The following is a 24,176-nucleotide window of genomic DNA, read 5'->3' on the forward strand; positions in this document are numbered from 1 at the left end:
AAACAGGGTTTAAAATGTATTCCACTGTTAATTTTTGCCCATAAATATTTTTTAAAATTGACATCCACTGTCTTGAGAAGATTTTCAATAGATATGAAATCACATTTTCTTCTAGCAATGCTGCTGTCTCTGTTATAGAAATTTTTTTAACATGGGTATGTGGAAAATGATGGAGATACATGGAAGCTTGGCAATGGGTGTAAGAAACACATAATCAGCTGCTAAAATGGGTGGGATCCCACTGTTCTCTGGCACTCTGGTAGCCCCTGGCCTTTGGCAGGGGCTCAGGGAATGTGGTATCACAAGGTGGCATGGCCTATTCCTAGATAATCGTGACTTAACTCTTCACGAAGCTTACAGTCTAGTGAGGAAAACAGACAATAGACAAAAACCAAACATACAATGAAGGGTCAGCTAGAGGGAACTGCTCTGCACAAAATTTAAGCAGGGCAAAGACATACACAGTGCTGGAGGTGTTATTTTAGACAGGTTGTCAGGGAGGGCCTCCTTGATAAATTGTGACATTTAAGCAAAGACCTGAACGAGATAAAGGAGCAAACCATCTGACTATCCGAAAAAAAGAGCACTCAGGCTGAGGACCCAGCAAGTGCAAAGGCCGGAGGCAGGGATAGCCAAGCTTGTGGGAGGAACAATGAGGAGGACAGTGGGAGCGAGCAGATAAGAGTGGAGGGAAATAAATTTGGAGAGGGGGGCAGGAGGCCAGAACTCGTGGGGCCTTGTGGCCACAGGAAACTCTGGAATTCATTCTAACTATGGGAGGAAGCCATGGGAAGGTTCTAGGCAAGGGAATAACACAGTTTGGTAAACATTTTAAAGGAATAACTCTGCCTGCTGTGAGAAGAGCAAACTGTAAGGAATAACTCTGCCTGCTGTGAGAAGAGCAAACTGTAGGGGGAAGGAGTGGGAGCAGCAAGGCCAACTAAGAGGCTCTTCTTTTACTAGGACTGTTCTGGTTTCTGGTTGGGAAATAGACTGCATTGTGAGGGAGGAAGCAAGAAGCTCCATTAGAGTTTAGGGACTGAACTGTACAAGCTCATATTACAGAGCCTAGCATGGGACCCAGTATGGAGGAATATGATCAATATTTTTTTGATACTGATGATATCTAGCTTCTTAGAGAAGAATGGTGACTTGATAAGGAAAAGACACACAAAAGTGATGTTCTTTATACTTAAACTACTCAAGAAAAATACCAAATTTTAAATTGATACTATCATATTTCTCTGAACTAGGTCAACGTGTTATTTTTTATTTTCTGGAAATTTCTTACCCTAGGTTGGCCACACCGTTCTCATCTCTGCTTTAAAGATTTTAACTCAAAAGTGAAGACCAGTTTGGGAGAAAATTGTAAAATAGGACCTTTTTGTCTTTGATGCCCCATTCTGTCCTTCCTGGAGCCTTCCCCAACTTGTCCAATCTATAGGTTCCAGAGCCCTTCTTATCGTCTCCTCCTTTCTGATTTCTCTCAGGGCAATCTGGAATTGTTCCAGAATAATTTAAAATTAAAATGGATAGTTTAGCTCCTTGTTAAAGGGCATTACGTTATCAGAGAGTATTTATAAGCAGTTTGGGGGTGGGGCCGAACCCCTTCCTGCCTGTGGCAAACACTGTTAACTGTCCTTTATCTAGTCCCCCCTCCTCTTTTAGCAGGGGACATGGCGACTCAGACTCTATTTCCCTGCCTCCCGGGCAGTTAGGTGTGCCAGGCCACTAGTTTCCTGCCGGTGGGATGCAAGCAACTGAGGAGTGTGAGTTTCTGGGTCACTTCCTTAAACGGAAATTGCGTGATGCCCTTTCCCTCTCTTTCCCCCTTGTTGGGGGTGGGGACGTGGATGTGGTGGGCAGCCAGCTGCGACCATTTGGTGAGCGTCACAACCAAAGGGTGGCAGAGCCAGGACAAGAAACCTGGGCCTGGGGTCTTGCTAGGGCAGAGGGGCTGTCTGCTCTGGACCTCCTGCCTGCCTCTGGATTGTTACCCGGGAGTGGAATAAAATCATATCTGTTCGAGCTATTGTCCCTTTGGGGTGCTTTGTTCCAGTAGCTTAGACAAATGGCAACACTCCTGAATCTCTCTCCTGTCAGGGAAGGCGGCTGTGTAGGGCAGGTTGTGCTGCTTACCGTGGGCACCAGCTCCCCACGTTCCATGATGTCTCGGATCAACTTGCTTCTTTCCGAGGCTGATGACAGCTCTTTACGCAGGAGCTCACCCGTTGAGAGATGAGTAAATCCATATTTTTCCACCAGCTTTTCACACTGCGTGCCTTTGCCAGAGCCTGGGCCACCTTGAAGAGAAATCACGGATCAGTCATGCCTCGTTTTTTACTGTAGTTACCATGGTGAGCGAGCCTCGTTCTTCATTCGCCAAGCATGTATTAAGCACTTACTGTATACTGAGAAGTGTGCTGGGAGCTACGGATCCAGTACAGAGTGAGATACAGTCTTTGCCCTCATGCCTATGGCGGGGGTGGGGATGGGGGTTGAGGAGGAGGCACAGACCATAGGCAGTTACTACACGGTGGGCAGGAGTTCAGGTGCTCCAGGAGCACAGAGGGCACATGACTCCGTTTTGGTAGAGATGCAAGTCAGGAAAGTTTCTTGGGGGAACTGAATCCACTCCAGTGGGAAGCACTGGCCACAGAGGGCATGATACATAATGTTTAATAAATGCTAGTGGTAACTTTTTAAAATAAATTGTTTTCATTCTGAAACAATTACAGACTTACAGAAGAGTTATCAGTACAGCACAAAGAACTTTCTGAAACATTTGAGAATAAACTGTCAACATACTGCCTCATTGGTCCAGAACACTTCAGGGTAGTTTCCTACAAACAAGGAAACAAGGACATGCTCCCATGTAACCACATCCCTACTCAGACCCTACTCAAATTGCAGTGGAGTTTTCCTTATTGTCCCAGTAATGTCTTCTGAAGCCAATGGGTCAAGTTCAGAATCAAGTGCTGCCTTTAGTTGTAGTGTCCTTTTGGGTCTCTTTGTTTCCTTGAACCCTGTCGAAGATTATACATCAGGTGTTTTGGAGAATGTCCCTCACTTTTTTTTTCTAGCTATTATTAATTCTGAGTATCTGCCACATTCCTTTGATGAATAGGATATCTTTGACTCTTTTTCTCTTGCCCCACCATCCAAGTTCAAATTGTTGCTAAGTCCTACTGATTTTACATCTGAAAATAACAGCTAACCTTTGCCAAATGCTTACTGTGCCAGCCACTGTTTTAAGCATCTTTTGAGTACTAATTCAAAATAACCTTCAGAGGCAGGCTTACTCATAACTCCCCAGGATGGGAATTCAGTCAGCAATGGAAGAACTCTTAGCACTGATATAAAGGCAGTGTCTGCCAGGGGTTCTGAGGGATGGGACAGGGAAGAATAGGTGTAATATGGGGGCATTTTCAGGACATCGGATTTGTGACATTGCAGTGATGGATACAGGCCATAGTATATTTTGTCATAACCTACAAAATTGTGTGGGTCAAAGTGTAAACTATGAAGTAAACTGTAGTCCATGATTAGTAGCAATGCCTCAATATGAGTTCATCAATTTTAACAAATATATCACACTAATGAAGGATGTCGTTGATGTGGGAAAGTGTGGGAAGGGGAGGGAGTGGGGCATATGGGGATCCCTTATATTTTTAATGTAACTTTTATGTAATCTAAAGCTTCTTTAAAAATAAAAAAAAATAAAAAAAAAACAAAACAAGGCAGGCTTACATTTAATAGATGAGAAAGCTGAGGCACAGAGAAGTTAACTAAATTGCTTTAAGCTGTATAGCTAGTAAGTGGAAAGCCTGGAAAACCTGACAGCCTGGGATCTGGCTTCAGTCCCTTCTCTTTCCTCACTGTGGAGCCACACAGTTCCAATCCTCTTGATCGCTGCGTGGCATGTGACAATCACTCCTCCTCTGCTTGGGGAAGCGAATGAGACTTTGGAGTCCGAAAGACCTGCTAACAGGATCATCTGCCTAGAAAGCATTTCAGTCCTTGGATCCAACACATTCAATGGCTTCCCACTTCCCACAGATGACAATCCCAACACCTTAGAGTGGCATTTCACCCCTCCAGAGTCTAGTCACCCTTTACTGTACAGTATATTGTCTAGTTCCACTGTTTCTTGACTTTATACCTAATGGAACAGATCATATGTAGTTTTCCTTTGACTTGCATTTTCATATAATTGTATGTTTGTTATTCATCCATGTGGTCTTATGTAGCAAAACTCCTGTTTTTTCTGTTTTCCCTGTTATGTAGAATTCTATTGTATGAATACAGCATGGTTTATTTATCTATTCTTTGTTAACAAACGTTTGGTGGTTTCAGCATTGTGTTCTCACAAACATTAGCTCTGGACATTTCGATATATGTCTCCTGGTGAACATGTGCTGGAATTTTTAGGGCATATTCCTACAAATAGAATTGGTTGGGAATCATTTAGTTACAGATTTCTTTGAAAATAGAAAAATCCTCCAAAGAGCCACCCACATTTTTTTTTTGAATGATAGGAAAAGTCCGTTTTGCCACATATCTGAAAATTCCTGAGGATTTTTCTTGTTTTCAAGCGAATTTCCCTGAAACTTGAGCCATCAAGAGAAGCCTCAATTACAAGAGCACATTTCCTTTGAAACATTGGAAAAGGAAATTTCAAAAATTCTAAAAATGAATTTGCAGTAATCATGAAAGATTATTATGAAAGATAAACACAAGAGTTTGATAAATTGGACTTCATAAAAATAAGCAATTTCTGCTTATTAACAGACATTGTTAAGGGAGTGGATGTGACTCAAGTGGTTGAGTGCCTGCTTGCCACATACAAGGTCTGGGGTTCAATTCCCAGCCCTGGTAGCTAAAACAAAAAACAAACAATAACAACTACAACAAAAACATTGTTAAAATAAAGAGGCAAGCCACATACTGGGAGAAAATATTCGTGATTGATGAGTGTACAAAGCATCAGTATCCAGAACATGAAGAACTTCTACAAATCAATAATGAAAAGATGACCAACCATATTTTAAAAGTAGGCAAAAACTTGAGCAGACACTTCACTAAAGAAGATATATGAATGGCCAATAAACATATTAAAATATGCTAACATATTTTAACATATGAATTATCAGGGAATTACACATTAAAACCACAATGGGATCCTATTACACACTTACTAGAATAGTGAAAATTAAAAAAACTGACAACAGGAAGTGTTGGTAAGGATGCAGAGAACTGGAACTCTCATAAATGGCTGTTGGGAGGGTACCGCCACTTTGGAAAGCTGGAAGTTTTTAATAAAGTTATACATCACCTACCTTATAACCAAAAAAGACTTTCACAAAAATGCTCATAGCAGCTTTACTCATAACAGCCCAAACTGGAAACAATCCAAGTGTTCATCAACAGGGAGAATGTATAAAAGAAAGTGTTACGTATCTATACAATGCAATACTACTGAGCAATGGAAAGGAATGAATAAACTATTAATACACACAGTATCTTGAATACATTTCAAAAACATTGTGACAAGTAAAAGAAGTCAGCATACATATTGTATAATTCCATTTACATGACATTTAAGAAAAGGCAAAACTATTCTACAGTAACAGTCATCTGAGCAAGGGTTGCCTTTGGTAGAGGCAATGGGGATGCTGACTGAAAAAGGACACAAGAGAACTTTCAGGCCTGGTGAAAATATTCTGTATCTTGATTTCAGTGTTGGTTACATGTGTCTACGTATTTTGTCAAAGCTCACGGGACCATACACTTACGATCTCTGCATTTTACTGTACGTAAAAATATACACCCCAATATAAAAACAGACAATGCTAAGCTAGCTTTACTTTGGAATCACAGCCTTATCTAACTGAATAGTAGAAGGGTCTCTCAGCTCCGTTTGTATTGGCAGAAAATCCAGGAAAGGTCCCCATTTTCTGCCTTCTGCTCATTAGTACGGCTGCTCTGAACCAAATGGGGAGGGTTCAGACCCCTCCCAGCAACGTCATGGATGGGCCAGATGTAATAGGAAAACAGCAATTACAAAGGCTCACAAAAATAATGCAGACCACTTAGAAGGAGCAGCCAATTGCCAGCTAATGCTGCGTTAGCTCCAAGCACTATCACTTCTGTCTGAGGACATAATAGAAGCTGAGTGTGGGAACAAGAGAAGGCCACTCAGGAGAAGTGCTTCCCGATAAATGGCTAAGGGGAGCAAGCTGCTGAGCTCCTACACAGGCCATGAGAGCTGATGTGGTCAGATCTACCTGGAAATTCTTTTCCTGGGATGGCTGGAGGCTGGTCATGTGGAAAAGATATTTTCAGACTTGGCTTAAAAGGCCAAAACACTGTGTTCCAATTATTTTCTTCTTTCAGCATCCTACTAATAGGACTATTACAGGTTTTTGGTCCTGTAAAATGATATTTAATAAATCTTGACACAAAGGCAATTAAAAATCTTCAGTTCAAATTAACAACAGCTGTGTGCTGAATAGCAAACGGTGCCCTAGTTAGGAGCCTTTCTGTGGGAGCAACAGCTGCAGATTCTTTGCATTCTTTAGCCAAATGGTACAGGCCCCGTGGAATTTTAAGTAATCTGCACAATAGCTTGATTCTTCCCTTGGCTCTGAACTTGAGAACAAAGTGCTTTTATCATTGCAGTGAAAGCACAAAAACTGCTGGTAGAAATATGAGTTTTCATATACTATCATTTACATGTCTTAGAGGTCTTAATTCAGGACTAAAATTTAAAAACACACATACACAAAAGGGCTTTGATATCCCTCCAGGAATAATTATTCCTTGGAGAAATGTCTTTTGAGGAAGCACCCATCAGAACGAGTGGACTGTGTTCTCAGGTGACAAGATGACTGATGTAGACGAGGAGCTGTCAAATTTACTGTCATCTTGCTGAGTTTTAGTGTATCATCACTCAAGGCTTAAGCCTCTGAACAAACCCATACACAAAACCATGTGGTGTTATTCACAAAGACAGTCTGAAATATGAGATTCCATTTTGAAGGGGTTGGTCAATGTTTGTTTTTGTTTTTTTTAAAGGTGAATAACTTTATTCTCAACCTCAAATGTAATTTAAAATTCTTCCATGTGGGGCCAAAGGTGCTATATTGTGAAATGGGCAAATACTGTGAACTCTCACTTCATAGCTCAGATATCGTCTTCCCCTAAGATCCCCCAACAGTACCACCAGAAAGGAATGGATATGAGACTGCAAGAAAATCGCAAGCCCAGGAGCCTAACTCTGTATCCTAGCTTGGGCATTCTCTTCAGTACCTGGGGTTCTCTGGAGGTAGAATTGAAACAATCTGCATCACCTCAGTATGCCCACCTGTGTCACCTTTTCCTGTTTGCTTTTCATTCACTGGAGTAACCCCTTAGGAGACAGCTCCTGTGTTCATTAGCTGTGCTCCTCAAGAGAAGTCTTGCTTCCAAAGCAATTGTTGCAGGAAGCCCTCAGGTAAAAGGAAGAAAAAAAAAAAGAATAAAATGGCAAAGCTGGTTTCTTCTGGGCTCAGAAAGAAAGTCCGAAAGAATAAAATGTCAGGTAGATAATTAGGTAAATCCCAAATATGAACCACTGCATGCACTTAAATTTTGATTACACTTTCATTTTAAAGTGTTTTAAATAGTAATGGCATAGAGCTGGTTATAATGTCCTTGGCTGACATTTTATTGTGTCTTGTTAACTGCAGGATGCAACTTGGACTTAAGCACCAGGAATTAATACAGCCATTCATTTGACAATCATCTGGTGGGCAGCTAGTGCCAGTCCAACATAGCTCAGCACTGACAATAAAAAGACTTAGAGGCTTGGTCTGTTCCAACACAGAATTCGCAGTTTAATGGGGAGGATCACAGCAGAGTGATATGGCTTTTTTGTTGTTGCTGTTGCAGAAACATTGGGAGGGGCCTCCCCCAGGCAGGGGGAGGATGATTAACGAGAACATAATTACCTTTGCCAACACAGGGGAAATATGGAAAAAGAAGAGCATATGGCTGAGTTTGGTACCGTCAATAACATCACCTGGTGTGTGAAAGGGTTCTGCACAGAGTAGCAGGTAGGGGAGGAGCAGGATGTAAGTATGGGGAAAGGCCCAGAACAGAGGGACTCGCAGTAAATCCTGGCTCATGTGGCCATGAAAGAGTCCCTCAATTTCTGAGTCTTAGTTTTTTCATCTGTAAAATGGGGAGAAAAAATAACTAGCTTTCTGCCTCATTCCATCTTTTTTTAAATTTTTTATTTCTCTCCCCTTCCCTGCCCCGCCCAGTTGTCTGCTCTTTGTGCCATTCGCTGTGTGTTCTTCTGCATCTGCTTCTATTCTTGTCAGTGGCACCGGGAATCTGTGTCTCATTTTGTTGCATCATCTTGCTGTGTCAGCTCTCCCTGTGTGCAGTGCCACTCCTGGGCAGGCTGTGCATTTTTCCCACTGGGCGGCTCTCCTTACAGGGCGCACTCCTTGTGCGTGGGGCTCCCCTATGCAGGGGACACCCCTGTGTGGCATGGCACTCCTTGCATGCATCAGCACTGCGCATGGGCCAGCTCACCACATGCGTCAGGAGGTCCTGGGTTTGAACCCTGGACCTCTCATGTGGTAGGTGGACGTTCTATCCGTTGAGCCAAATCTGCTTCCCTCATTCCAGCTTTGACTCTTTTTCCCCCTCAGCTCCCATATCTGACCACTTGCCGAGCTTTATTGAGTCCACATTTAAAAAGACTCTCAAATATATCCCCTTGTTTGAATTTGCATTGAAAATTTCCCTTGTACCATCTCTCTGCCAAAAAATTGATGTTTGATGCTTATAATGGGGAGTGGGGTGGTGGTTTTATATAGCTCCCTAGCTCTTCCTGAGTTTCGTCCGCATGTATCATCTAGCACATAGAAGTTTGAACTGAACACAATCCAAAGTCAACAACGAATTTTAGCTCTAGTCATGATTTTGAGATGTCCAGAGCACTTGTAGGTAATTGGACATAAACCTGTGTGTGTGTGTTTGTGTATAATTTAATTGACATCAGCAGAATCTTTTGGGGCCTTAATTCCCATCCCATCCCAGCTTTGAATTTTTAACCCTTTTCAGAGCCAATGACCTTTATCACCCACCTGATTTCTGTTCCCTATGGATCTGGCTAAATGTCAGAGCTCATCATTACTTGGGTCTATCCCCCCACGCCAATCACATCTTCCTCTGACTTTTACTTCTCCCTTGACCTCACTTCTCAACTTGCTCTTTGCCGTCATCATGGCCTCATCCAGTTGGTCCATTTCCTTTGGGTTCTACTCACCTCCGCAGCCAGCCTAGATACCAGGTCTCTGCAAGTAACTGTAAATCATTCCCCACTTCCTCCCAAATTCTGCCTTCCAGAAAAACTCCCAACCTGCTTTTTTTGCCCAGTTCTATCATTTGTTTTTTTTTTTTTTTAACATGTACTCTAGGTTGCTAAGAATTCCTTGAGAAAGTCAGAAAACCAAGCCAATTGGCTCATGTTCTATAACTTCATAAGAGCTTTTAATATTTCTTGGCAAACATATACCTCTTTAGCTATCACACTGAATTTCCATAGATGGATATTAAGATTTCCCCACTGTTCTTGACAGACATTTTAAATTTTCCTGTTCACTAGGAATATGAAGATCATCTTTCCTGAACATTCTCTAAACATTTGTGTGTTCTTTCTTTGTCCTCTATCCATCTTTCTCCTCTTTCAAAGATTTTGTACAATTTATTTCACCTGAGACTAGCATCTCTACCTCGACTCTTGTATCACCTTTGAATTTTCCTTCATAGCTCTTTCATGGTATATAATAACTATATATATTTTTAAATTGTTCTCTTATAGTCTGTTGCCCCTATTAACCTCTATGGTTCCTGAGGGCAGGAGCCAGGTCTGCTTTGCTCACTATGGGGCCCAAACTAGGGACTGAAACATAGTAGCCATATTATAATAGTGACTGAATAATTGAAAGAATGAATAATTGAATGATGATTGGATCCTCTCCTACTGCATGCTCCAAGAACTTGATCCTCTCTTTCTTGTACACATTAAATTTATTGGTCTCAGCTGGAACCTTCCTTCTGTATAACAACATGCTCAGGTCTCCTCAACCCAAATAAAAACATTTCCACAAGCTTCTGTATCTTCTAGTTTATCCTCATATTCTCTCTCTTTTATTTCAGTAGACTAAATCTGCCTGTATCATTTATTAACTCCCATCACTCTCTGAAAATTAATCTTTTAAAGTTCAACAGTGGCTGCATAATTGTCATATTATTCAATAGGCTTCTTCTAGTCTTTTTTAAAAAACAGATTTATTTATTTATTTATTTCTCTCCCCTTCCCACCACCCCAGTTGTCTGTTCCCTCTGTCTGTTCACTGGGTGTTCTTCTGTGTCTGTTTCTATTCTTGTCAGCAGCCTGGGAATCTGTATCTCTTTTTGTTGTGTAATTTTGCTGCATCGGCTCTCCATGTGTGCGGTGCCACTCCTGGGCAGGCTGGACTTTCTTTCACGCTAGGCGGCTCTCCTCACAGAGTGCACTCCTTGCGCGTGGGGCTCCCTTACGTGGGGGACACCCCTGCGTGGCAGGGCACTCCTTGCGTGCATCAGCACTGCGCATGGGCCAGCTCCACGTGGGTCAAGGAGGCCTGGGGTTTGAACCGTGGACCTCCCATGTGGTAGGCGGACCTCTATCTCTTGTGCCAAGTCTGCTTCCTCGTTGGCTTTTTAGTAGCATTTAGCACTACTGACAAATATCTTCTTGAAACCCTCTCCTCCCCTAATTTCCAGGACACAGCTTGTCCTCTCTCTTGTCTTTCCTTGGTCAGCCTGATGCTAACAGAGAGCAGAAACTACTTAGTTTACTTTAGTGTTTCTCACAGAACCTTGCACAGTGTCACAGACAACTGTTAAGGAAAGCCAATGCCTAGGAGCCTTGTGTTCCCACCAAAAAGACAACTTCAGTCCCATTCACACAAAAGGACCAAAGGGCCTGGGGTCTAGGTTCACATTGCAGAACCTTCTCTATCTGGCTGGATGACTTTGCTCAAGGCACTTAGCTCTCTGGGCATCAGTCTCTTCAATTACAAAATGGTGATAACAAAAAACTTTCATTGATTGTGAGGACTAAATGATTTAATACATGTGAATTGCCTGGAATAGTACCTGGCACAGTGAAACGCTCAATACACTTATCAATTATTACCTATAAAATGGGGCAGCAGGTTTTGGTGATCTTTAAAGCACTTTCTACCTCTCATATTCCATGATTTTACAAAGATTAGACACAGTATTTTTACATTGTGGTACTATTTTAATGTTCTTTAAAGATAGGTAGTCTTCACAGTTATATATACTCACAGTTGTGAGTATATAAAATGTCTCTTGCAAATCAAGCTACCATATTTTTAGATAATCTTCAGATCTGTTTAAGCATCTATTCATTTTCTGACTCTTGAAATATTTCTTTCTCCCTCAATGAAAAGGGGTCTCAAGGTGGGGCTTCAGGTTTGTGTAACTAAGTGATTCCATTCAGAGAAAAGCTTTTATGCCATCTGATCGTGAACAGACTGTGCCCTAGGAATGGTCCTTTACCAATCTGGGCCAACGAGTTACATTAAACAGTCTACGTCTGGGATGAACCACAACAGCATGATGTGTTTCAGCAGGCTGCTGTTGGGAAATGACTCTTCCTGACCAGAAATGTTAGGAAAAACAGATCTTTATCCTCAAAGACAACATCTCTATTAGTTCTGAATGGCATCAGCTGCTTCAGGTTATTTGGTGGATAGGTTGGACTATGTCAGTGATAGGGTCAACTGAAGGTTATATAGAAGAACTTGGCCCAGTGGTTAGGGCGTCCGCCTACCACATTGGAGGTCCGTGGTTCAAACCCTGGGCCTCCTTGACCCGTGTGGAGCTGGCCCACGCACAGTGTTGATGCGTGCAAGGAGTGCCCTGTCATGCAGGGGTGTCCCCCGTGTAGGGGAGCCCCATGAGCAAGGAGTGTGCCCCGTAAGGAGAGCTGCCCAGTGTGAAAGAAAGTGCAGCCTGCCCAGGAATGATGCCGCATGCACAGAGAGCTGACACAACAAGACGATGCAACAAAAAGAAACACAGATTCCTGTGCTGCTGACAACAACAGAAGTGGACAAAGAAGACGACGAAGCAAATAGACACAGAGAATAGACAACTGGGGTTGGGGGGGGGGAAGGGGAGAGAAATAAATAAAAAAACAACAATAGCAATAAAAATCATACTTATTTAAAAAAAAAAAGAACTTACCATAGGACTGGGAATTCCTTCATAGCATGTACTGTATCTTTTTTATCAGGGCCTGATACATAATAGGCACTTGTTTTATTTCCCCAGCTATTACAACAACTACAACCAGTTGGCTTAAACAATGAGAACTTATTGGCTTGGTTTTGAGGTTAGAGTTGAGGAGTCAGCAAGTCAATGTTTTCTGCCCAAAGATGATGGCATTCTGGGGCTGGCTGCTGGTGATCCTTGATCCTAGGTTTTTCTATCACGTGGCAATGCATGTGGTAATGTCTTCTTTCTTTTCCAGGTTCTGTTGACTTCTAGCTTTTGGACATTCCCTGTGGTTACTCTTTCTGTGGCCAATGTCCTTTGCTGATAACAACTTCAGCCATATTGGATTAAGGCCCACCCTCATTCAATTTGGGCACACCTTAGCTAATAACATCTTCAAAGGCTTTATTTGCAAGTGGGTTCATATCCACAGGATGAGGAACTGGGACCTGGACATGCCTTTTATGGGGGATGTGATTCAATCCTCAACAGCACTCAGTAAATGTCAGGTCCATGAATGAGTGGGGCACTATCCGGGAGCTTCAGGGAAGTATCCCTGTATATGGAATAGGGAGTCAGGAGACCTTGATTCTAGACCCATGCCTGCTTTGAACCAGCTGAATGATCTTTGAGGGGTCACTTTGCTCCCTGGAATGCTAGTTTCCTTGTGTGTAAAATGAAAAGGCTGGATTAAATCAGCGTTTTTCTGTGTTAGAGTGTATTGCTTTTCCTAAACATTCCAGCCTCCCTTTCATAGTGCTGCTCCTTCAGAAGGGTTATTCATCTCCACCCTTTTCAACTTAAGACTACCCTAGTGACTTGCTTTAGCAAATGAAATGTGGGCAGAGGTGGATGTGTATCACTTTTAGGCAGAGATTTTTACATCTAGTACATGGCTTGCCATGTCGCTTTTCTCTTGGCCATGAGACTGGTAACGGTCCACAAAGTTGGGACTCCACCAGCATAGTTCCCAGAGTGAAGACTCTTGATGAACATGCAGCATCAGTCCAAAAAAACAAAAAAAATAAAAAGTGAAAAAGAAGGAAAACATCTTTGTTCTTCTACACCAGAGATTTTTTGTTGCTACAGCAACATTACCTAGCTTTTCCTGACTGATACTCTTCCAAACTTGCCTGTTTATATCAGAATCATCTGAGGAGCCTTAGAAAAATCCTGAATCAGCAGTTCTCTGAACCTCTAAGTGTTAGGTCTTAGAATCTATAGTTATAGAAAATTCCCCAGAGAAAGAGTACAGAAAATTTGCAATTTACTTTGAACTGTATAAGAAAGAAAGATGTATTGATGGTTGGATAGATGGACAGATATGTGGTAAGACAAGTATAATAAAATGTTAATGATAGAATCTAGGTGGTGTGTACATGTCTTAGTTTCCTAGGGCTGCTGTGACAAAGTGCCACAACTTGGGCTTAAAATCACAGAAATTTATTCTCCCACAATTCTGGAGGCCAGAATTCTGAAATCAGGGTGTTGGCACGGCCTGGCTCTCTCTGATGGCTCATGGGGAAGAATCCTTCTTTGCCTGTTTTCAGCTCCTGGGATGACCGACAACCCTTGGCTTTCCATGGCTGGTAAGTGCATAACTCCAGTCTCTGTCTCCATCTTCACACGGGCTTCTCCACATCTGTGTCTCTGTGTGTCTTTTCTTATAAGGCCACCAGTCCTATGAGATTAAGAGCCCACCCTACTCCAATATGATCTTATCATAGCTTTACTATTTACATTTGAAATGACCCTATTTCCAAATAAGGTCACATTCTGAGGTAGCAGGGATTAGGACTTCAACATATCATTTTTGGAGACACATTTCAATCCATGATAGTTCATAGGTGTTCACTTTAAAATTCTTTCAATTTTCTGTAGGTTTGAAAAATTTTCATAATAAAAAAATGATGATAGTTAAGAAAATTCCGTAGGTGACTCAAATGATTAGGCTGATTTGAAAACATCTACACTAGGCCAATTGTTGTGAGCTCCCCAGTGGTCTCTGCAGGGAGTCTTTGTAGAGCCTTCTTTTAATATGTATAAGGCAATGATGCTGAGGTAACGGTTCTATCATGAATGAATATTAGTTATAATGGTTAATAAAAACCTCATTGCCTTTTCAAAACCAGGGCCATCCTTCCTCTTGCAGATGAGGGGAACTTTTTGTTTTCTCACCATCAAGTAGCAGAGAATTGGAGGGAACTGTGGCCTACTTTGCATCAGGGGGTGGTTCCGAGATAAAGCATGTTTGAGAAGTCATTGCAGACTGTGCAGATAAAGGTATTGGGTTCACATGCTTTTGGCTTAATATTTTATCTAATAATAATCGGTTCTATGGGTTTTATTTGTCATCACTCATTTAACCTTTAGAGCAACTATGTGAAGTAAGTGCTATTTGCAACCTTATTAGACAGATAAAACACAAACAAACTGCACCTTGGTAACCACTAAGTTCTAAAGTCTTTGATTTGTAAGGCCATTCTGGTTCTTCTTGCTGGAATTGGACAAGCTGAAGGGCATCTCATGGTGCTCAGGCAATTGGGGAGGTTATCAGGAGCTGGGTTTTCCTCATGACCCCATAGTGTTGCCAGATAAAATATAAATGCCTATTAAATACTGCATGGAACACACTGTACTGAAAAACAACTCATTGTTTATCTAAAATTCAAATTTATCTAGGCATCCTGTATTCGGATTTGTTAAATCTGCTTACCGTTTATTAGCTGGGAGACTTTAGGGATGGTATTTTATCTCTCTTGTTCTGACAACTCTTAACAGCTATCACTCTGCGATTCATTCAGCCAAAAGCCACCAGAGCCACAGTGAAACATGTGAAATGTCTCATTAAGCCAAAAGTCTGGATTCCTTGGCTCTAGCTCTTATATGGACAGAAGACAGGGAAGGTTTGGGGCTCACATGAGAGGAAACAGCTGGCATCTTGGCAGTGATTCTTAAACATTTCTGCCCCATGAATTTGGTGAGCTCCTGCAGTCCACATCACCCTCCACCCTAAGTCCATTTCCAAACCAGGGACAGGATTTGCAAACTGCTTAAGAGAAAACACCATTAAAAAAAACCCTGTTGTTTGTTTCTTTACCCAGGGGCTCCAGGGTAATCATGCACATTTATTTTTCCAAACTTACAGAGTAGACTCTATAGTCTTTGCAAAAGTTGCTTCTTAGAATTTATTGTTCTATAGTACTCTGCCTATTCCAAATTCTTCTTAAACACATCAAGTCATGTTTGGCCTATTTTGTAGCCTACACTATACTAAGATCTCAGGTGTGTATTAAATGAATATAATAAGCAATTTATAACTTTAGCCTTTACTATTTTTCCTTCTATTAATTAAAGAAAATAATTTTCTCCACTGTGAAAGAAATGTATGCTTCTTACTGAAGAGTTAGATAACCCAGAACAGTAAGAAAAGGAGAAAAATCTGTCATAGACGCACTCCCCAAACCTAACTGCCAAAAAAAACATTTTATTTTATTTATTTTCAGCTCTTTTTCTATAGGTGGCTTTCTAGTTTGGCTTTCATTGGAAATCTGTCTGCTCTTGTGCTTCTGTATTCTATCTGAAAATAAACTTACTGAGCAAGATAAATTCTAAGGTCAGTCCTAGTGTTATCATTTTATGATTCTGTCTTTGTTAGAGACCTTGGAGAATATTTGTGCTGGCAGTCTATTTAAGTACAATATAAGGAAGTGTGAAGATATGTAAGAGAGGTAGGGATATTTGCTGTAAATGCTAGTTGGATCACATCTAGAATATTTGTTCAGTTCTGGGCTACACCTTGGAAACTGGTTTCTTATAATTTGTGATGGGAATAAAAAATTGGAACCACCTTTCTGAAGGGCATTTTGAAAATGTAAGTCAAAAGTCTTAAAATTTTCCATGTCTATTCTTTTATCCTAAGGGAAAAATCAGTATCTTAGTTATATAGACTTTCATCAAAGCATTGTTATCAAAAGCAACAAACTAGAGATAAAATATTGGATGGCAATAGGCATAAGTATAAACTGAATAAATTGTAATATAGCAATACAATGGAATATTATATAATCATTAAAATGATGTAATTAAAGAGGACAGCTATGAAAGAATACATAGTGTATTGTTCCATTTATATAAAGTTCAGAAATGACGATGGCAGTCTTTCAGGGGGCAATGATTAGAAGGGGCCACAAGGGAGACTTCTGCAGTGCTGATCATATTCAATTTCTTGATCTGGGTGTTGGTAAGATGGGTGTATCCACGTAGTGAAAATTCATTAAGCTGAGCACTTATGATCTGTGCACTTTTCTGTTCTCCTGTTTCAGTTCAATTACAAAAACACCTTTAAAAATGATAGTATATTTATTTTTACCATCTTAGAAAGATACCCAAGACATTTTATTAAGTATAAAAAGTAGATTTTAAAATCTCATGATCTCATTTTGATGAAAAATGTCTATTTTTTAATATGTGCTAAGGAAAACAACTAAGAAGAATATACATCAAAATCTTAATCACACTTATCCCAGGGCATTGGGATTTTAGGGGATTTTTTGTTATTGCTGTTGTTGATGCATATTTTCTAGAATGAAGGTGTATTATTTTTGTAACAAATAATAATCCTTAAAAATTATTCTGGCCACTCTGTTTAAGAGAGATTTTGGCTACATGTGTTCAAAGACACAAGGGAGTGGAAAATTACAAAAGTGGAATTTATTAATTCATTCCATAAATAAATATGGAGAACCCATACTCACAGTTCCCATGAGGCACTGTGTTTAAGTACTGAGGACACAAATATGAAAAGACTGTGGGGGGAGCGGATGTGGCTCAGTGGTTGAGTACCTGCTTCCCATGCATGAGGTCCGAGGTTTAATCAGGGGTACCTCCTTAAAGAAAAAAAAAAGACCATGCTCTCAATGAGCTTATAACTGTGTTACTATAACCTAGTGGGTAAAATGCAGAAGCAGCTGAGTGTTTCTAATCTGATGATGACATGACTCACAGGAAAACCACATAAGTCTTCAAATATTTGAATGGCTAGTATGGTGGAGAGAAAGCTGACTTGTTCTATGCTGCTCTGCAACAAGCCTAAATAAGGGAGCTTTGGCAGAGCTGATTTTGACGCGGTCTTACAGAGACCTTCCTAAAGACAATAGCTGTCCAACAGAGAAACAGACCCTCTCATCTGCAGGGGAGAGCAGAGAGTACAGCCAGTGCCCTCCACTAAGGTCCAAGGCTACAGTAGTCCTGCCGAGTACATGGATAGCACGCTGGGATTGGAGAGAGAAGGGGTGGTGATGATGGACTTTCGGAGCGTAGCCCAAGAGGGCTGTTGGAAGGTCTGGGATAAGCTCCTCAGAAGCAGGTCTGCAGCCTCTGCCCACTTGCTAGGCCATTGTCCTGCTTTCAAAGTGGATGTAAGCCTCTGGGAGGCCCAAGCTGAAGTCTGCTGCTGCCGTGGGCACTGAAACACCCAATTTACAGGGGAGTAGCTTCCGTCTCTTGTTTTGGTAAGCTCGCTTCTACCATGAAAGATTAAAAACCAAAACTTCATTTTTCTTTAGGTCAAGCTCACCTTCCCCGCTGCTCTGAGTAGGCTGCATTAGACTCTGTGGTAGAAATACAATGCCTATCTTTTGAAGTAATTAAAGCTGGTCACTTTTAGGTGAACACATGGCTACCTGAATAAAGAGTACATTTACCAGCCTCCTTTGCAGGTAGAAGCATTCTTTTGACTCATGGGATATGAGTAGAATTGGTGAATGCAATTTCCAGGATGTTCCTCTCCACATTTCTTCTTATCTGTTTAATGGACTTAGGACAGAATGCCCGTAGCTCCAGGAACCATCTTGGGATATGAGGTAACCTTGGGGAAGCCACCCAGAAGAGCAACAAAATATATGAAATGTAAGTCTCTGAGACTGTAGTATGTCATATCAGTTCTATGACTGTTTAATCCCAGAATTTTACATGGATGAATGCCAGTGAAGTTAAAGAGACTTTTCCTGAATTGGAAGGGGAATTAAGCTAGACTGACCTCTCTCTGGGTCTGTGCTTCTTGTGCCAGAGAAGAGTGAGTAAATTGGGCACAGTTCCTTACTATGTTTTACATCTCCAGGTGATATTGTGCCACATCGGGGTTACATTTTAATTCAGGCTTCTTTCTTCTTTGGAGAGGACTTGAAAACAAGGATTCTAACCAGTTATTTTTGTTTGGCCCAAGCTACTTCAAATGCAAAAGCAGAGGTGTAAAGATGAGCTGTATATGGGAGAATTTGAGGGCAGTTTTCCCTCTTGGTGGCTTCTTGCCTGTCCTGTTTATCACCCTTGGACTGATTCTTGGTCAATATCACATGTTTTGTTTTGTTTTTTTAATATTTTTTTCTCTTTATTTAGTTTTTTAATGTTACATTAAAAAAATATGAGGTCCCCATATAGCCCCCACCCCCTCACCCCACTCCTCCGCCCATAACAACAACCTCCTCCATCATCAAGAGACATTCACTGCACTTGGTGAATACATCTCCGAGCACCGCTGCACCTCATGGTCAATGGTCCACACCATAGCCCACACTCTCCCACAGTCCACCCAGTGGGCCATGGGAGGACATACAATGTCTGGTGACTGTCCCTGCAGCACCACCCAGGAAAACTCCAAGCCCCCTCATCACATCTCTTCCTTCCACTCCCTACCCCCAGCAGCCACCATGGCCACTTTCTCCACACCAATGCCACATTTTCTTCGATTACTAATCACAATAGTTCATGAATAGAATATCAGTAAGTCCACTCTAATCCATTCTCTATTCCTCCATCCTGTGGACCTTAGAATGGTTGTGTCCACTCCACATCTATGTCAAGAGGGGGATTAGATTCCACATGGATGCTGGATGCAATTCTCCTGCTTTCAGTTGTAGGCACTCTTGGCTCCCTGGTGTGGTGGTTGACTTTCTTCACCTCCATGTTAGCTGAGTGGGGTAAGTCCAATAAACCAGAGTGTAGGAGTTGCAAGTCTAATGAGGCCCAAGGCCTGGCTATCACATGGTCAGTCCAGAGATTCAGGTCCCCTGGGTGTACATTAAACCCCAGCACCAACTACAATTCCGGTAAAAGTAACAGGAGAGGCTTGTGGACAAAGATCACATCTGAGCCCAGCTCCATCACACAGAAACACAAACTCCAAAGTAGGGCCAACTGACATGGCACTGAACTTCATCTGCCATGACCATAGAACCTGTGGGTCTCTGCAGCCCTCAGAAGAACCAATACTTGGGGTTGCTTCTACTTTTATCTATCTCTGGGACTCTGCTCAGGTGTGCATAAGGGCAAACCCTCTGATAACCTCCTGGCTCTTTTTGGAGACTCATAGCCATATAAACTCATTTGTCCTTTCCATGTCCCCCTTTTATTCAGGTCAAAAAGCATTTTTAACTCCTGGTATTATATATAGACTGAGATATTCTGCTGGTCCGAGTTGACCCTTTTATTCAAGGTCATTTTCTAGTTACATCATCAGCTGGTACTTGGTAGTAATCCCTCAGTGCCAGGGAGGCTCATCCCCAGGAGTCATGTTCCATGCTGGGGGGAAGGTGACACATTTACATGCTGGTTTGGCTTTGAGACTGGCCATATTTGAGCAACATGGAGGCTCTCAAGAGGAGGCATCCTGCAGCTCTAGGTCTTGTTCTTATTTCAGGTGCACAGGCTTACAAGCATAGTCATTAGTATCAAGGGCAATATCACTTTCATTGCATCATTCCTCTGCATCGAGGTCTTCCATGATCTGGCTCATCTCCTTCCTGTTCCTAGACCATGAGGGGCATATTCTGCTGTGATTTGCTCCCTACTTGAAATGGCTCTTCTTGGAATCACTCCCTCCTCAGCCTTCTCCAAAATTTAGGGGATCCTAGTCATTCCCTGGGGCTCCTTTCAGGTCTCAACTTCTTCAGGAAGAGGCTCCTGCCCATTTGTCATTGTGCTTTCTCTTTCCCTCTCATTGCTGGTAACACTCACTGAACAGCTCCTTCATTAATTCTACACTGTCCTGTATAGGTTCATCAGCTTGGAATTCTTACTTCATCAAATAGATTATAAGCTCCTTGAGGGGTGGGAACATTAAGAAAAAATTTTTTTTTTTACATTCTCCACAGTACTTACTACAGTAATGAATGCATAATTCAGCCTTTGCTTGCTCTCATATCCTTAATGGCACTTTACCAATAACTCCAGTTCACATTCCCTTCTTTGAAGAATGTAACACTTGGAATCAGTACTACCAACTTAATGGCTTGCTAGTTATTTGTTTAGCTATTTGCTTCCTGGTGTCTAAGCCAGCTACATAGTAGTGGCTTGGAATTAGATTCTGATACAGACGCCACATACTGCCTTACTCAGCAAGATTTACCAAAAGCCATGTTCTTTCTTCTTGTCCTTCCTCTTGTGTGTGTGTGTGTGTGAGTGTGTGTGTATGTGAAGGGGCCAAGGATATTTTACGAAGATTTCATATTGGTCTTTCTGAATCCATCAGAAGGAAGAGCCTCTTACTAATAGATGGCTTCTAAAAATGGCCAAGCTCTATAGCTGCATCTCAAACCTCTGCTCTTATCATTATGACCCTGAGATGGTCATTAGTGGAAGGTGGGTTAATACAGTTTTACCTGATAATAGGTACTTATTTACCACAATTGAGCTTGAGGAATATGGGGACAGAAACTTTAAGCTCTTACCTTCTTCTATTTCATTGCATTCCATTCATTTATTCACTCAAAAGGCAGAAACTGAATGCCTACTAAATACCAGGCATCTTACCAGGTGCTGCAGACACAAAAAGAAAGCAAACCAACAGAGGCATGGTCTCTATCTGGGAGATTTAAGAAAATCCACCCTTCAATTAATGGCCCACAATGCTTTCAAACTTGGCCAGTTTTCCCATAGCCTAATGTTCTCTTCCTGTCTCAGCAACAGGTGAGGGGTGCTCAGAGACCTTGTTTCATCAGCTCCACCCAGACCATGCTGAGGACTTCTAAAGAAAACAAAAATGTCTTCTGTATGCTTCTCTGACCATCGAAGAATTTACCACAAGAGTTAGTCTAAGAAGGGAAATACGTGACTAGAACAAAGGGCTTCTTCCACTTTAACTGAGGTGACTGGGCTGGGGCTGATGGGGTGGAGTGTGGCACTGACATTTCCTAGTAGAAGGCATTCCACAAGGAACATTTCTTTCAGGGTCAGTGCCAACACCTGGCGGCTCCCCAGGGCTCCTGCAGCTCCTGCAGCTCCTGCAGCTGATAGGATGAAGTTCTCTGACTTGTCTGTAGCTACTAGGAAAGCAGGGAAACAGCCTCATAAATCAGTACTCTGTTGGCTAAAGGGGCAGATTATTGAAGCTGGGGTGTTTGTGTGTGAAATGTTTGCCAAAGGGCACTTTAGTTCAAGAAAATAATTTTATTCATTGTTGCATTGATTTTGGACTCTAAAGTTATAGACCACAATCACTTAATGTATTACTGGTCCAGAGTCATTTTTGCTTCTATCAAGGGCTCACTCAAAGGCTTAGTTATTTCTGCTGGTTTCACTACTATCACAGTTTCTTTTCCCCAGTCATATTGTCAACTTTGTGAGGCTTGGTGATATGTCAGAAGATATATACCCTGTACCCCATCTCCCCACATATACATGTGAAAAATGAGGCTGAACGCATGTAGCTGGGCAAACAGGAGTTTCTCATTATTTTTTTGCTAACTGATTGAAAGAAGGTAGTCAGTAAGTATTAGACAGACCAAGCTGATGACCTGAATCTCATGGTAACTAAAAAGTACAAGGTGCGTTTATTTGGTAATCAAGTAAAATTTTCTATGATGTAAGTCCCCTCATTCATTTTGCATCTTTTTCTAGACTTGTGTGGGCTCTAAGGGAACTTTACATTATCCTACTGCACTATCACCAAACAGTCAGAATGGTTGGTCTGCATTTCCAGAACTCACTTTACATGAATCACATAGGTTTTAAAGACTTGGGTGTAGTATGTGAGGGAAAGAGAGGATGACTCTACATTTTGACCTGAACAAGTAGAAGGATGGAGCTGCTATTAATAAAAATAGGAAGACTGTGAGGAGAGTGTGTTTGGGTGGGTGTGGGGGGAAAGGTCTGGAGTTCAGTGATTGGCATATTAAATTTGATATGCCAATTATAGGTCAAGTGGGATGTTGAGTAAAAAGCTGACTATAGTCATTTAGAATTCAGGAGCGAGATCTGGGCTGGAGAAATACATTTGGGAGTTGTCATTGTTCAGATGGAGCTTAAAGCCTTGAGACTGCATGTGGTCACTGAGGGAATACATACGCAGGTGAGAAGGGGCTTTTCTGGGCTTTGGATGTTAAGAGGTTGGGGAGAGAAGGAGAAACCAGCAAAGAGAACTGAGAGAGGGCAGTCACAGAGGTAGGAGGAAATCCAGGAAAGTGCGGCACACTTTTGGCCAAATGAAGAAAGGAGGGGGAAGAGATTAAATTTATCCAGTGATGCTTATAGGTAGTATCAGTCATGGTCCTCCAGGAAACAGAAAACACTCTCAAATACAGATAATTCTAAGAGGACTTACTTATAATGAGACTAATTATGAAAGTGTTGGTAGAATGGGCCAGAGGGAAAGCACAAGAGCTAGCGCAGGAGTAAGGGAAGGGGGCAGTTATTGCTCAGGAGGCTTGAGAGGGCAGTGGCTTTTAGTTGGACCTGGCAGGTGGGGGCTTCGGGAATAAGCACCCCCATTTCACTTTCCTCCCTGGCTCAGGTCCCCTGGTGAGGCTCCTCATTGGCAAACTCCAATCATGAAGGTATACACTTCGTATTGGCAGTCACTGGATGAAATCAGTGAGGTGTTTTCCTCAAAAAATATTTTCTATGTGGTGAGACCACTCTTGTGAGAACTGAGGTGTACTCAGACATATATGAGAAAAATGTCACCTGGGTCATAGGAAGAGTCATGTTAAAGTAGAATAGCTGCAATCTGCAGAAAGAGGAATGATTCTTTCAATGCCCTGACCTTCTGATGGTTGGTTGAAATATATTTCATTTGAAATAAGTTTCATAAAAAGACTCTGAAACTCTTGGTTTAGAGGGGCTTGTAGCAAAACGCAAGGGTAAATATTTTGTAGATGTTACATTTTGGAAGGCCAAAACAGTCACTGTGCCCTTAATTACTGGCTGGTTACTCTACTCATTTCTTCAAGGCAAAATGACATCCCACAGTAAAATTTATATTGCATAAACAACTGCAGGAATGTGTCAATGAGAAGAAATGGCCTCATATGGTCAGGTTTAAACAAACACATTCTCACTTCAACTCGACTTGATCAGAGCCAACCACGGCTGCTCTAGATGAAACACAACTTACTAGGTCTATCCTTTAGCAAGAGTTTTATTTCAAGTAGCAATACTGAGGAAACAGAAACAGGAACTTACCCACTCTCTTAACCTCTGTTATGGCTTCCCCATCTTGTAGGTATCCTTTCCTAGTTCCAATTCACTTCTGATCCCATCCTTGCCCCCTTTTCTTCAAAATCCTTTCCCTCTTATGGGGTCTCTTCCCTCACTCAGCTTATAACAGTTATAATGAGAGCAGATGCTAGTTGAATATTTACTAAAAACGCTGTGACATCATCCTCACACCAATCCTATGATCTACCTACTATCATTATTTCCACATTGCAGGTGAAGCAACTGAAGAACACTGCTCCAGGTCACACAGCCAGGACATGGGGGAGCTGGGATTTGAACTCAAATAACTGAGGCTCTTAACTAGTATCTCTACTGCTTCTCTCTTCATGCAA

At 41.7% G+C, this 24,176-nt stretch overlaps 1 protein-coding gene across 1 annotated transcript in view; it reads right to left on the reverse strand.

Annotated features, from left to right (window-relative positions):
* Positions 1-24,176, reverse strand: part of AK5 (adenylate kinase 5) — a 304,060-nt gene that overhangs the window by 39,473 nt on the left and 240,411 nt on the right. The window contains exon 11 of the mRNA XM_004472820.3: positions 2,140-2,303. Within this exon, the coding sequence (XP_004472877.2) occupies positions 2,140-2,303 (164 nt within the window). The remainder of the gene's footprint in view (positions 1-2,139; positions 2,304-24,176) is intronic.

Source organism: Dasypus novemcinctus, chromosome 9, assembly GCF_030445035.2.
Source record: "Dasypus novemcinctus isolate mDasNov1 chromosome 9, mDasNov1.1.hap2, whole genome shotgun sequence".
Lineage (NCBI taxonomy): Eukaryota > Metazoa > Chordata > Mammalia > Cingulata > Dasypodidae > Dasypus > Dasypus novemcinctus.